This window comes from Podarcis erhardii (genome assembly GCF_964252035.2).
Source record: "Podarcis erhardii genome assembly, chromosome: 2".
Taxonomy (NCBI): Eukaryota; Metazoa; Chordata; class Lepidosauria; order Squamata; family Lacertidae; genus Podarcis; species Podarcis erhardii.
In genome coordinates this window covers 36,274,331-36,286,593 of record NC_138498.1, presented here as the reverse complement: position 1 = coordinate 36,286,593, position 12,263 = coordinate 36,274,331, and the positions used below count along the sequence as shown (strand labels likewise).

At 41.5% G+C, this 12,263-nt stretch overlaps 1 protein-coding gene across 2 annotated transcripts in view; it reads left to right on the top strand.

The window, feature by feature from the left end:
- ACOX1 (acyl-CoA oxidase 1) overlaps positions 1–12,263 on the top strand; it is a 28,786-nt gene that overhangs the window by 4,202 nt on the left and 12,321 nt on the right. Inside the window, exon 3 of one of the 2 annotated variants that reach the window (XM_081850775.1) lies at positions 4,496–4,656. In XM_081850775.1, coding sequence (XP_081706901.1) covers positions 4,496–4,656 — 161 coding nt within the window. Of the gene's footprint in view, positions 1–4,495; positions 4,657–8,714; positions 8,876–12,263 lie in introns of both variants that reach the window. The other variant, XM_081850774.1, reaches the window with a different exon arrangement.

The following is a 12,263-nucleotide window of genomic DNA, read 5'->3' as shown; positions in this document are numbered from 1 at the left end:
GCTAAATAAATAAATAAAACTACATTGCTGTGCAATATAGTACCTTCTTACATTGATGTGCTATTATCTGAATTCTGTTCTATTGAGTAACATACTAATTTGTACTGCTTTTTAAGCCCTCCTGTTTTATGAATCGGGTAGCTAACACCCCCCCCTTTAAAGTTTAAACTATTAAATGACGCAGCTACTTATATCTGTGGGCAAAAGCTTTTCTCCCCCTGCCCCCTGTGCTTATGTAATTGTGACGGGGCAGGTTGAAGTTCAGTACACGGGCAGAAGTCAAGTGGGTGGAGCTTGGTTTCCTTTTTACCAGTTAACAACAGGCTTGGTCCTGTTTGTGGGATAAAGCATAAGGCAGGTAGCCTGCCTGGGATATTGCTATTTGATCTGCTCTCTGACATTGAAACTTCTCGCTCACTCTTTGTTTGAGCACCAGAATTCCCGCATTTTAAGCATTGTAATAAGAGACGAAAAGTAGTTTAGAAATCCAAACCCATTATTTTGCCTAGCCACAGAATCTTTTTAGCAGCAGTGGGAACTTAGTGTGTCTCTTCTCTCTCCCCTTAAAAAATAAAAAAGCATCAATAATGCCTGAAAATGCATAATCAGTGTTTTGTTTTGTTTTGTTTGGGGCTCAGGAAATGGATTAGCTGAGCTCACTAGTTAGGCATGTTCATTCTGCTCAGCTCCCTCTCCCAGCCCTTAGTTCATCTCTTCCATTCCCAGTGCCTAAAAAGGTAAAGGTACCCCTGCCCGTACGGGCCAGTCGTGACCAACTCTGGGGTTGCGCGCCCATCTCGCTTAAGAGGCCGGGGGCCAGCGCTGTCCGAGGACACTTCCGGGTCACGTGGCTAGAGTGACGAAGCTGCTCTGGCGAGCCTGCACCAGCGCAGCACACGGAAACGCCGTTTACCTTCCCGCTATAAAGCGGTACCTATTTATCTACTTGCACTTAAGGGTGCTTTCGAACTGCTAGGTGGGCAGGAGCTGGGACCGAACGACGGGAGCTCACCCCGCTGCAGGGATTCGAACCGCCGACCATACGATCGGCAAGTCCTAGGCGCTGAGGTTTTACCCACAGCGCCACCCACGTCCCAGTCCCAGTGCCTATGCATCTTCTATTGTCACAATTTCCTGTGCAGGAACCACCACCACCACCACCACCAACAAAATCAAGTAAGCCATCTAGTTGTCAAGTTGATATACTTGAGACTGTTCCTAATCTTCCACCCAAATCCTCCCATTCTGTATGACTAGTGCAACTGCATTCAGAATATTATATATACAGTACTTTAGAATGCCACATATAATAAGAATATAGCAAAATGATAGTGGTTGAAATGCATTTTGTAGCACAATCCTAACCACGTCTAGTCAGAAGTAAGTCCTACTGAACTTAATTGGCCATACTCCCAGGTACGTGCTACATCCACTTATCTTGTGTATTTTCTTATAAGTACAAAAAAAGAAGGTAAGTCAATATGCCATGTGACAGTGTGAGTAACTCATCTGTTTAGCTTTGGGCGCAGGAGGAATTGTCAGGTGACTAACTGGAAGGGCTTGTATTACATTACGTACCCAACTGAATTATTACTGTGGCAAAGTTAACTGTTTGAAAGGGCAGGTGTGGCCAAAGTCATCTGTTGGTCCCACTGTTTCAAGCCAAATGCTGATTCAAAAAGTTGCTGAATTAACTTATCAGCAGGGCAGCGCTTGCACCTTCTCAGTCTAATCTCATAAGATAAATTGCTGGATGCTCATCTTTTGGGGGGTTTTTGTACAGCAGCCAGATTATGCAAGAGAGTACACTTACCCTCTTTGCTTCTTTCATCATAAGGCTTTGGTGTAGCTTACTATTTTCCCACAGCTCATTATGTGGGTGGCTGTGAAAATAGTAAAATATTTCTTTTCTCACCCTCTTTTCTCCCCACCCTACCCTTTGGGGCTTATAGTAGCTTGGAGAACTAAGAGGATCATCTTTAAACAGAATAAACAAGAAGGTAGAACAAAATGGCATCTAATGTTGTTATCTCCCCCCTGCTTGCAATCCAAATTATTTTGATAAAAGGTATTCCTGATAGCAGATAGAAAGATGAGAGTTTCCAATCCTTTAACATTATGGCAGCTTTTTCACTTGTCCAGAAAAAGGAATGTCTTCTTCTGTTTCAAGAGTTCTTCACATCCTGCAGAATGTTGAATATGAAATCAAAAGTGCTGTTCAGTGAAGGAGAAATGCATTCAAGTGCCTTCTGCTAGTAACCAAAGTTTAGAGAGCACACAATATCATTTTTCACCCCACTTCTTCCTACATTAAGAAAAACGTTAGGAGGTGGACATTTTCTAATCAAGTGGACTGAACAACTAATGTTGTCCTCTATGAAATAGATGATCAAACTAACTACTATTTCCCTCCTTGTAATAGATGGCCATTGCTGGTTGCCCAGTTGTGGTGGGCTATAAATGAAAATTTGTATCAAACCATTCTCTTATTTTGATAGAGGCCTTGATTCCTTAGGGTTGTACTGTGTAAAATTGTATCCAAGTCATTATGGAAAACACACAAGTTGAGGTTTTTATTTTCACGTTGAGGTGTCTGGAGGGCCTATTTATATCCTTTAACAAATTTTACTCCCAGGCGAGCAGCAAGTGTGTAACATATATAAGCACCTGCCCTTTAACAATAACATCTGTTCTTTAATGACTTTATAGCATTTTCACCCTGCTCACCCTTGCTGTTCAGCTGACAAGGTTTCCAGAGCAGCTGATATGAAATCAACAATGACATAAAAACAATCTAAAGCTGTGTGAGATCTTTAAAATTGCCTATTTAAGATGGTGGCAATGATGGCATTTTGTGTCATGATCATTATCCCCGCCTGCTCATAGGACAGCTGGTTCTACCATACTCTGTAGGAAGGAGGAGCCCCGGTCCAAGTGGTGATGTAGCTTTAGGCTGAGGTGGCAATGATTGCAGTTAATTTGATTTATTTGTTGCTGGCTTGCTCCTGGACTCTGTTCAAAGACCCGGTGTTCACCGCCTTTAAAGTTCTTAATGCTCTGTGGCCAGGATACTTAAGGCAGCTCTTTCATCCCTATTTACCTTACAACCACTAAGATCTGAGCATAAGAACCTTCTGGCAATCCTCCCATCTGTTCTACTGGTAGCCAATGCTAAACCTACCTTTTCAGCAGCAGGCATGAGTAAGCTTAGAAATTTACTTCACAGCATGGTGTGACAGGTTTACTAGCGTAACTCTTAATTCTGAGGGGGGAGGGCAATTAACTATATATTGTAACTAGTGTCCTGATGGTTACCTTGATACCTGAACTTCACTTTCATTTCCCCTCTCCTTCTAGTTTTATTTGTACTGTTAAAAAATGTTTAATTGTACTCTGCTTTGAGAGTTTGGCAAGATTAAAAATAACCAAAATAAATAACATGAAGACTGGTCACACACTTAGCAGAATATTCAACTTCCCTTTCCCTTTCTGAAGCAGCTTATCTCAAAGTATGATGTGCAGTCTAGGTGTCCTTGGCAGGATGAAAACAAAACACTTAAGTGGTATCAAACTAAATGATTCTACTAGGACACAGACTTTTAGCTGGGCAGTGGAACTTCCCTCTCACCTTGCACCCCATAAATTTGCGCTGGAGGGGTAGGGGAAACTCCTAGAACAGATTTAGGGGGCATATAGGGAGAGAAGTGGTGGAGATGTTTCATTCGGCAGTTCTTGTACAAGAGGAACTGTTTAGTTGGATAGTGCCTGCTCACTCCAGTGAGTGGCGTTCTGCAAACTTACTCTGCTGAAGTGTCACAGTGGTGCAGGCAAAACAATAGTAGTACAATCTAGTGCTGATTTATAAAAACAAACTTTCCGGTGGGAAGCTCAGTCTGCAAATTGACTGTCTGCCTTCAGCAACATGCCTTTTAACACTCCTTTGTAATGCTTGTTAGACCCTGTTTTCATCCTGCACCCACAGTCCTTGTCTTCCCATTTTCTTTGTCTTCAAATAGCCTTGTCAGCATAAACAGCATCCTGTATAAGCTCCAATGTTATTAAAGTAATAATTGCAAACTAGATGAGACAAAGCTTGATAATGGCAGAATTTGGGCTCTTCTGATGTATTTGAAGCTTTGATAGGGCTGGGGAGATTTGCCTTAAAACTTTGCTGTGGGGAGGAAGAAAGCTACGGTCAGGGTTTTAAGAAATGCCTTGGCTGTTTAGGTGCGGATGGGTAGAAGCACCCTTTGTGCATGAATGGTATAGGTTTTGAATTTGATGTCACTGCATTTTATAAACTTTTTTTCCATATACAGTAGTTCATTTATGCCTTTCCTGTTGTCATTACTGGTACAGCTAAAATCTTTAAAAGTATGAAAAGGCTGGAAGACTTAGGGGGTATACGACTATGGAGAAATGGAGGGAGGAAAGCCTTGTTGGATTCTAGAAAAATAACAGCTACAACCTAATCTGCCATCTCTCTCTCCCATAGTGTGTGCATGGGTGCATCTGTTCTGCCTCTTGGTCTGCACTACAGCATGTTTACACCCACCTTAGAGAACCAGTGCACTGTTGCCCAGCGAGAGAAATGGCTGCCTCTGGCCTCGCGGTTCCAGATAATTGGCACCTACGCTCAGACGGAAATGGGGCACGGTTAGTTCTTTCCAGAGACTTACGGGTGATCCTCTGCAGTGTAACTCCAGTCCGGCAGTGATTTTTAGGGTCGAATGGTTGCTTCAAAAAATACTGGAGTCAGAATTCAGTGCATCACCACTTCTGACTTTTCTGACAGTAACACTATATGCAAAGTTGTGCTCTTCACACATTCAAAGGCACCTCCTTGCTGTTAGCTGGTTTTATATCCTTGTTCTCAGATCTTGTATATAATACTTCAGTTACCCAAGGTTGCTTCCTAGATTGCTGACAGTGGGCATGAGTGAATTGTTCAATCAGCCTAGTTTTGTTATGTTTTCATTGTGATGATGCCCAGGAACATTGCTGTAGTGTATCTCCAACATTCATCTCCACTTAAGCAGCCGCTTTAAGCTTATGTAATATGTAATAGATTGTACACGGCTCACAACCTATGTCCAAGTTACTTTGTTGTAAGTACTTGGATATAGGATGTGAGTAGCGTACAAAAGTGTGAAGCCAAAAGTGAAGTATGGAGCAGGTGTATTCCTTCATGAGTATACCAAATGAGCAGCTGCTAACTAGTGTACTTTTGGAGCAGGAAAAAATGTAGCATGTAAGGGCCTTGTAATACAGCCCTATGCTGGTCTGTTGGAGAAAATTAGTTGGCAGTAGAAAAAGCTTCTAGATCCTTTGCGTGTTTTGTGTTAGCAGCCTTATATTTTAGATACAGCTCTTCTTCTGCTGAAATCAGTAATTCAATATCCGCCACCCCCAAAGCAGTCAGGCAAGATGAAAAATCTTGACTGGACTGTTTTCAGGCCTTTCTGTGCATGAAGGAGGGCAAAGTTCTGGCCAGCATCCAAATAATACTTGCTAATACTTGTTGGATTAAGCATATCATTTCAATTTCATGAACCAGAAGAACACATCTCAAGAACAAGATGAACAGGACAAAAAACCCACATCAAGAATATGAATATTTTCTTTTCCCTTCTAGCCACTACTCTTCTGTATTAGGTAGTTTTTAAAAAGCACTAATCTCTTATCACTTATGGGAGTATCCTGAGCTTATCAAAGCCCAATACTACTTTTATGACTTAGTCTGGATTGCTTGAATACTATACTTCCCTTTTAAAGAAGAAATGGAATCTTTCAAGAAGATGGAGAGTACATGGATGAGAATGAAAACCTCTGGTTCCTAATTCATAATCTTCAATCAAACCCGGAGAATGGTGTCTCAGTTGAGCTGGGTTATATGATGAATCTGCTGTTAACTATTTGAAGTCTTGCCTTTTGCAAATGAACATTCCGCATTGTTATGGTATACTTCACATCACCATTTGAATTAACGGTACCGCCTCTCAAGCAAATAGTTTAAAGGCCAGAAGCTGCAAAATGAATGGAACATCCTGTGAATAAGCAAATCATTGTCACACTCATTTGTCTACCCCTTCCCTTGAGACCTTGTCTGTGGATGTGATTATTTATTTTTGCATGCTGTATTTTACTACTTTCCCTGTCTCTGTGTTGATGTGTAATACTTGTTGTATTCTGTCAACTAACCAGTGTCTTGATGATGATTCAATCGTGCTGTCACCATCGATTGTTGTGTGTGGTGGTGGGGCAGTGCAGTTCCTGCTTAGCATTTCAGATGATGATTCTTCAATAGCATGTGTGTTCTAGGATTACATCTGTTGGGTGGTGGATGACTTGCTGAACCGGCATTGCATTAGGATGGAGGCACTACTTAAAACAATAATCTGTACTGGGGCTGGTGTGGCAAGAACTTGATTTTTAGGGGAAATCTCTCTACAGGTAATATTCCAGCATTCTTCAATGGTGCATGTGAAGTAAACTCTTCCAGACATGTTAGATGAACAAAATGCCCAAATTTTAAAATCCTGGTATTTTTGCATTAGCTATAGGTTTGCTAGTCCAAGTGAGAATGGAACTCTTCATTTGGTTGCTGGATCCCTGCTCCAAATGGCAGCTCTGGACCCTTTACCATTTTGCTACTTCAGCCTGCTCTCCATTTTTCTTCTCCTGTGTGGTGCCCTGGCGTATTGGAGTTCCACTTGCATAAACAGAGGCGATGAAGCAGCTCTGTGCTTTAAAGTGGAAACCTGCATGATTGCTTCACTTGTAAAATTACAACACTGAAAATTGCTGTCTAAAAATTGACTTTTCTATTCCCTCTACTGTAGAGAGGTGTCTGTCCCCAATAGACGGAGACACTACATGCCGGTCTTTTTAATACTGTTCTCCTTTTTTTCAACTGCAAAGGCAGCCACACATATATAACTTGCTATGCATTAATAATGTAGTATGTTGTTGCACTATCCTCATAGTGTTGGAAGGGATTGGTTAACTTTATGATAAGCAAACTCCTAACCGTCCCTCAACTCAGTGGTATGTGAAGCTAGGACATGTTGTACTAAGATTTAATGCTGGTATTAACAATACACTTAGTACATGCCATTGTAGGATGTACATCCTTAGTTGTGGTTCATGTTTCACTAGCATGAGAAAATTGCCACACAATCAGCTTAAAACATCTTGATGCGCTTATAATAAATAAAGTACCGTCGTACTCCCATGAGTCCCATCCAACATGGCCAATGGCCAGGGATTATGGAAGTTGTAGTCCATAACATCTGGGGGACACCTTGTGGAAAATGTTGTGAATTGCTTTGCAGTGGAAAAGCAGGCTAAAAATATAAATATATAAGTGGGACCCGGACAAAGTATTGCTGTGTGACGTGCTCCCTGGTTAGGATTCCAGGCGTTCCATTCACCCTCCCACCTGTGTTGCCAGTCCTCTCCCACCCCAACAGTTAGTGTTTTGTTTCAGTTGAGCATGCTCTGTCCTCACTGAACTCTTTGGGGATTTCACAATTTTTAAGCCCTTCTGCAAGAGAGAGGGAGAGAGATTTAGGAATCTAAGTTCCCCCAAGCCTACTGATGCCTTCTTCATGGCTGGCACTGTTTTAACTATACAGCAGAAGTGCTCCTAACCTGGATATATAAAATAGAGGGGATAATAAATAGTACTTTGAGTTTTCAGAGGGCTTTACACCCATTACTGCAGTACTCCCCGCAGAAACCTTGCAAACTAGGCCTGTTATCATTTCCATGTTGCAGATGGGATGTTGTGTGTGTGAAAGAATAATGGCTTGTTTAAGGTCCTCTAGTGAGTACAGTACATGGCAGAGGTAAGATCTCACCAGGGTTGATTTTGCACACATTTCTAGTCACTGCACCATTTAATGCAACAGGTGAAATGAGCACTGCGCACCAAGGTGTGTTGGATGGGGTGCTGGTATAGGAATACCTTAAGTATATAATGCTGCCTTCTGGATCAGAACATTATGGAACTTAAGTGTGGTGACTGGATTATCATAAGGGAGCATGTTTTGTTGCGTTTTGGGTGACCTTTGCTGGTGATGGCTCACTGGTTATAAATGTTGGCTGTTGATACAAAGCTATGGAGCTGTTCACTAGCTTTGATTGCTGATTCAGAGCACCATACTTTTCTGGATGGGATAGTCTCCAACAAACTGGAGTAAAAGAAAATAAAACAGTTGACAAACAGGTTTGCTTTGAACAAGAGTAAACCAGTTTGGATTTTATGACTACACTCTCCCCCCCCCCCGCCCCCGGAACATGAATTGGGTAAGGATGGATTGCTGTCAACCCAATGTAAAACATTCCTTATCTAATTTGGTCCCAAGCCACTCCAGTTGTAAGACAGGCGGCTATTTTATTTTCAGTGTTTTATTCATTTTGAATACACTTCCAAGAGGCAAAGAGGACCTGGTAAAAAGGGGGCTGCGGTCTCTCTTGCCCTCCTGCCGCAATAGGAGTGGAAGATCATCTTCACCCTTGGGTCCTATTATTGACGTAAATATTAGTGGGCCTTGGGAAAAGAATGATGCTCTGGTAAAAGTGTGCTTTCTAAATTCTTTATTCATATAAAATTATTTTTGTCTTCCCCCCTCCAATCTGCACCTCTAATCTCACCTGCTTTAATCCTGTAACACCCCTTCACATTCCCTTCCCTCGGCATTTCTTCACAGCTCTGCTCACCACGGACGACCTGAGCCTCTGGACCTCCACCTGGGCATGTTCCTACCTACTCTCTTAACCCAGGCAACCCAAGAACAGCAGGATCGCTTCTTCATGCCTGCTTGGAACTTGGAGATCATTGGCACATATGCCCAGACAGAGATGGGCCATGGTACAGTACTTTCAAGTCTTATTTGCGAGTGTAGTACAGTGGTACCTTGGGTTACAAATGTTTTGGGTTACAAACACTTCAGGTTACAAACTCTGCTAACCCGGAAGTAGTACCTCAGGTTTACCTCAGGTTGAGAACTTTGCCCCAGGATGAGAACGTAAATTGCGTGGCGGCACTGCGGAGGTGGCAGCAGGAGGTCCCATTAGCGAAAGCACTCCTCAGGTTAAGAATGGTTTCGGGTTAAGAACAGACCTCCGGAATGAATTAAGTTTGTAACCTGGGGTACCACTGTATTTCTGGGTAAGAGATGTTGAGCAAAAGGCATGGGGGCATTTTCCCTTCCAGTCTAGGATTCTTCAGACTGTCTGATTCACAGCCAAGGAGTTCCCTCTATATGAAATGCAGACACATCTTCGTTTTTCTCGCATGAGCATATACATTTGTTGAGAATACATACATCAACTTTCAGATTACGTGTTATGATTGCATATGTGAGCTTGCACAAAGCAATATCAATGATTCAGCAAATAATATTGAGCAAGAAACGTGAATTTTCTTTGACAAAGCCGTCTTTACTTTAAATCACAGTTCAAAAGTGATCTGAGAGAGAGAGAGATGCATCTTTCCTAACAGTCCTGTATCATCATCATCAACAACAACAGCAGCAGCAGCAGCAACTTTTAAACTTAGATGCTTTTGTAGGAAACATATTGGCTTTTCAAGCAGTAGGTTCACCACATCTAAATAGGATAATGGCTTTTGCAATAACAGCTAGAATCCCCCTTTGGTAGACTCTTCTACTCAATGTAGCCTCTAATTTAAATAAACTTTGGTTGTAGCTCTTGTGTGTTTGACAAAATCCTGGCTTCTGCATCCTTGTAAGGCTTCCCAGTTAACTAGAGACATTTCAGCTTTTAGTACAAACTGAAATCAGGAGTTCATAGGCTTTTGAAGATACAGCAAAAGGATATTAATCCAGATCCATTCTCTTTTGTGAGATGCCATGTATCTACACCTAAGGAAAAGGAAACCTTCTCTCCTGTTTTTGAAGTATCATTGGAAACTTCCAAATGGTAAATGTTCATGTTGGTGTGGCACATTGCAAGATACTACTTACGCTTCTAATTTTAAGGTTATGGTGTGTCAATGTTTCTGGGTGTGTTTGAGGTGCTCTCTTGTTTTCCTCAATGAGAGGTTGCAATTAGGCAAAGAGCTCTCAATGTGCAAGGTGTGGTGATCTCTATCACATGGCAGCACCTCAGTCAGTCTCCAGGCCCATCTGACTTTTGCCCTACTTGACGTTTTCTTCTTGAAGATGGGAAAACCAAGTTTCATTGAGATACTAAAACAACAGATCATTTTCTCCTTATTTAGGAACTGTCCCAAGAAATTGCTTATACTCAGTGTTCATTGGGCCTTTCCTGCTAGCAGTGGTCCTCATCAGTTGTTAGATGATTCTCCCCCCCCCCCCCATTTAGCAAGTTAGTTTTGCTTCTGGCTAGAAAGCCTAGAATTTACTCTTCAGCGGCACTAGGAAAGTCCAGCTTCTTTTTGCAGACAGTGTCCAAAACAATTTAAGTCATCTAAATAGCTTCCAGTTTCCCCACACGCTCCCTAAGTGACAGAAAACATATTATTTTTGGAGTTCCAGTTAAAAACTTCAAGATTAGTAATTCTCATGGTCCCCTCTGCAGAGTGGCAGAGAAGGCCACTGATGCTCAAAAGGCAAGAGGCCTAGTAATTTGTATTCAGAAAATCAAAATCTGTAAGGAATTAGACTATTAATTCCTCCATTTCTTTAGATAATGAGAGATGGAGCTAATGTAACATTACAAATAGCCCGCTTTTTATATTAAATTGTAGGATTTCAGTGGCATAGAATTGGGGAAAGCTGTGAGAGTTGTCTCACAGTTTACATAGGTTTCCCTGCTTGCTCACTTTTAGATAATTTTTTACAAGTCAGAGCATTCCAGTAAGAGTCTGTCTGCAAGCCTATACGAAACAGATTGTTTGTAAACTATTAGATGTGCACAGGGAAAGGCCACCAGAAGATAGATGCCTGCATCTCTCCCTCTCTTTCTTTCTCTCAGGCTCAGATGTGGGAACATTTATCTTCTAAAGGCCTCTGAGGCAGATGGTTCTTTCATTTTGATAGAATGAGAAAAAATGAGCATGATTGTCAACCATAACCAAAGGCAGAACTGTGCCCAAGTCTGAATTTAGGTCAGTGTTTGATAACTAAAGACTGCAGAGGGCTAGTCAACCAAGCAGAGGGCCTTCTCAGCAGTGGCGCCCTCCCTGTGGAACACCCTGCCATCAGATGTCAGGGAGATAAAGAATTACACAAATTTTAGGAAACATTTGAAGGCAGCCCTGTTCAAGGAAGTTTTTAATGTCTGGCATTTTATTGTAGTTTTTTATTTTGCTGGAAGTCACCCGGAGTGTCTGGGGAAACCCAACCAGATGGGCAGGGTATAAACAATAAAATTATTATAATTATTAATAATATTATTATTTATTCATGTACACATCTTACTGCTGCAACCAGTGGTTGAGCACATTCCCTTTTTTAAATGCTAAAAGCTGGAGGTGTGTATCTATAGTTTTGCTCTAGAACAGGCTAGCATACAAGGTTCCCCAGTTCCCATCAGTCTCAGCCAACATGGCCAATCGTCATGGGTTATGGGAGTTGTAGTCCATCATCTGGTGATACCAGGATGTCTACCCAGGCTCTGGACTTCACAATTTGCCATGCAATTGGCCAAACACATATCTCAGTGTCTAATAATAATAATAATAATAATAATAATAATAATAATAATAATAATAATTAATAATAATAATTTATTTATACCCCGGCCATCTGGCTAGGCTTCCCCAGCCACTCTGGGCGGCTTCCAAAAGAATATTAAAATACATCAAACATTAAAAGCTTCCCTTTAAAAGCTTCAAACATTAAAAGCTTCCCATTAAAAGCTTCTTGTTCAGCATTGCCATGTATCTGCTTCAATTTTTGAAAAGAAGTACCCAGTATACCTTAAATGCGCTCTGACTCTTTCAAAAACCAAATCCTTCACAACGTTCTCAGAACCTAGAAAACACAATCAGCCTATATCCGATTCAAGGAACTCATATTGCCATGAAATAACCCAGTTTGGGTCACCTGGAACCTTCTGTGGAAGCTCAGTTGCTATTTTGACATAAGCAGCCTTCAATTCCTCCATTTCCTTGAGCCACAAGAGACAGACACAACACCTGTTAGGCTTCATTGCTTACTTTGAAAATGATGTGTGTCCAGCAACAGCTATGAAGAAGATGATGGCTGTGGGGGTGGAAATCAAAATGAAAATCAGCATGAATGAAGCAGTTGTTGAAGATTTCAGCCTGT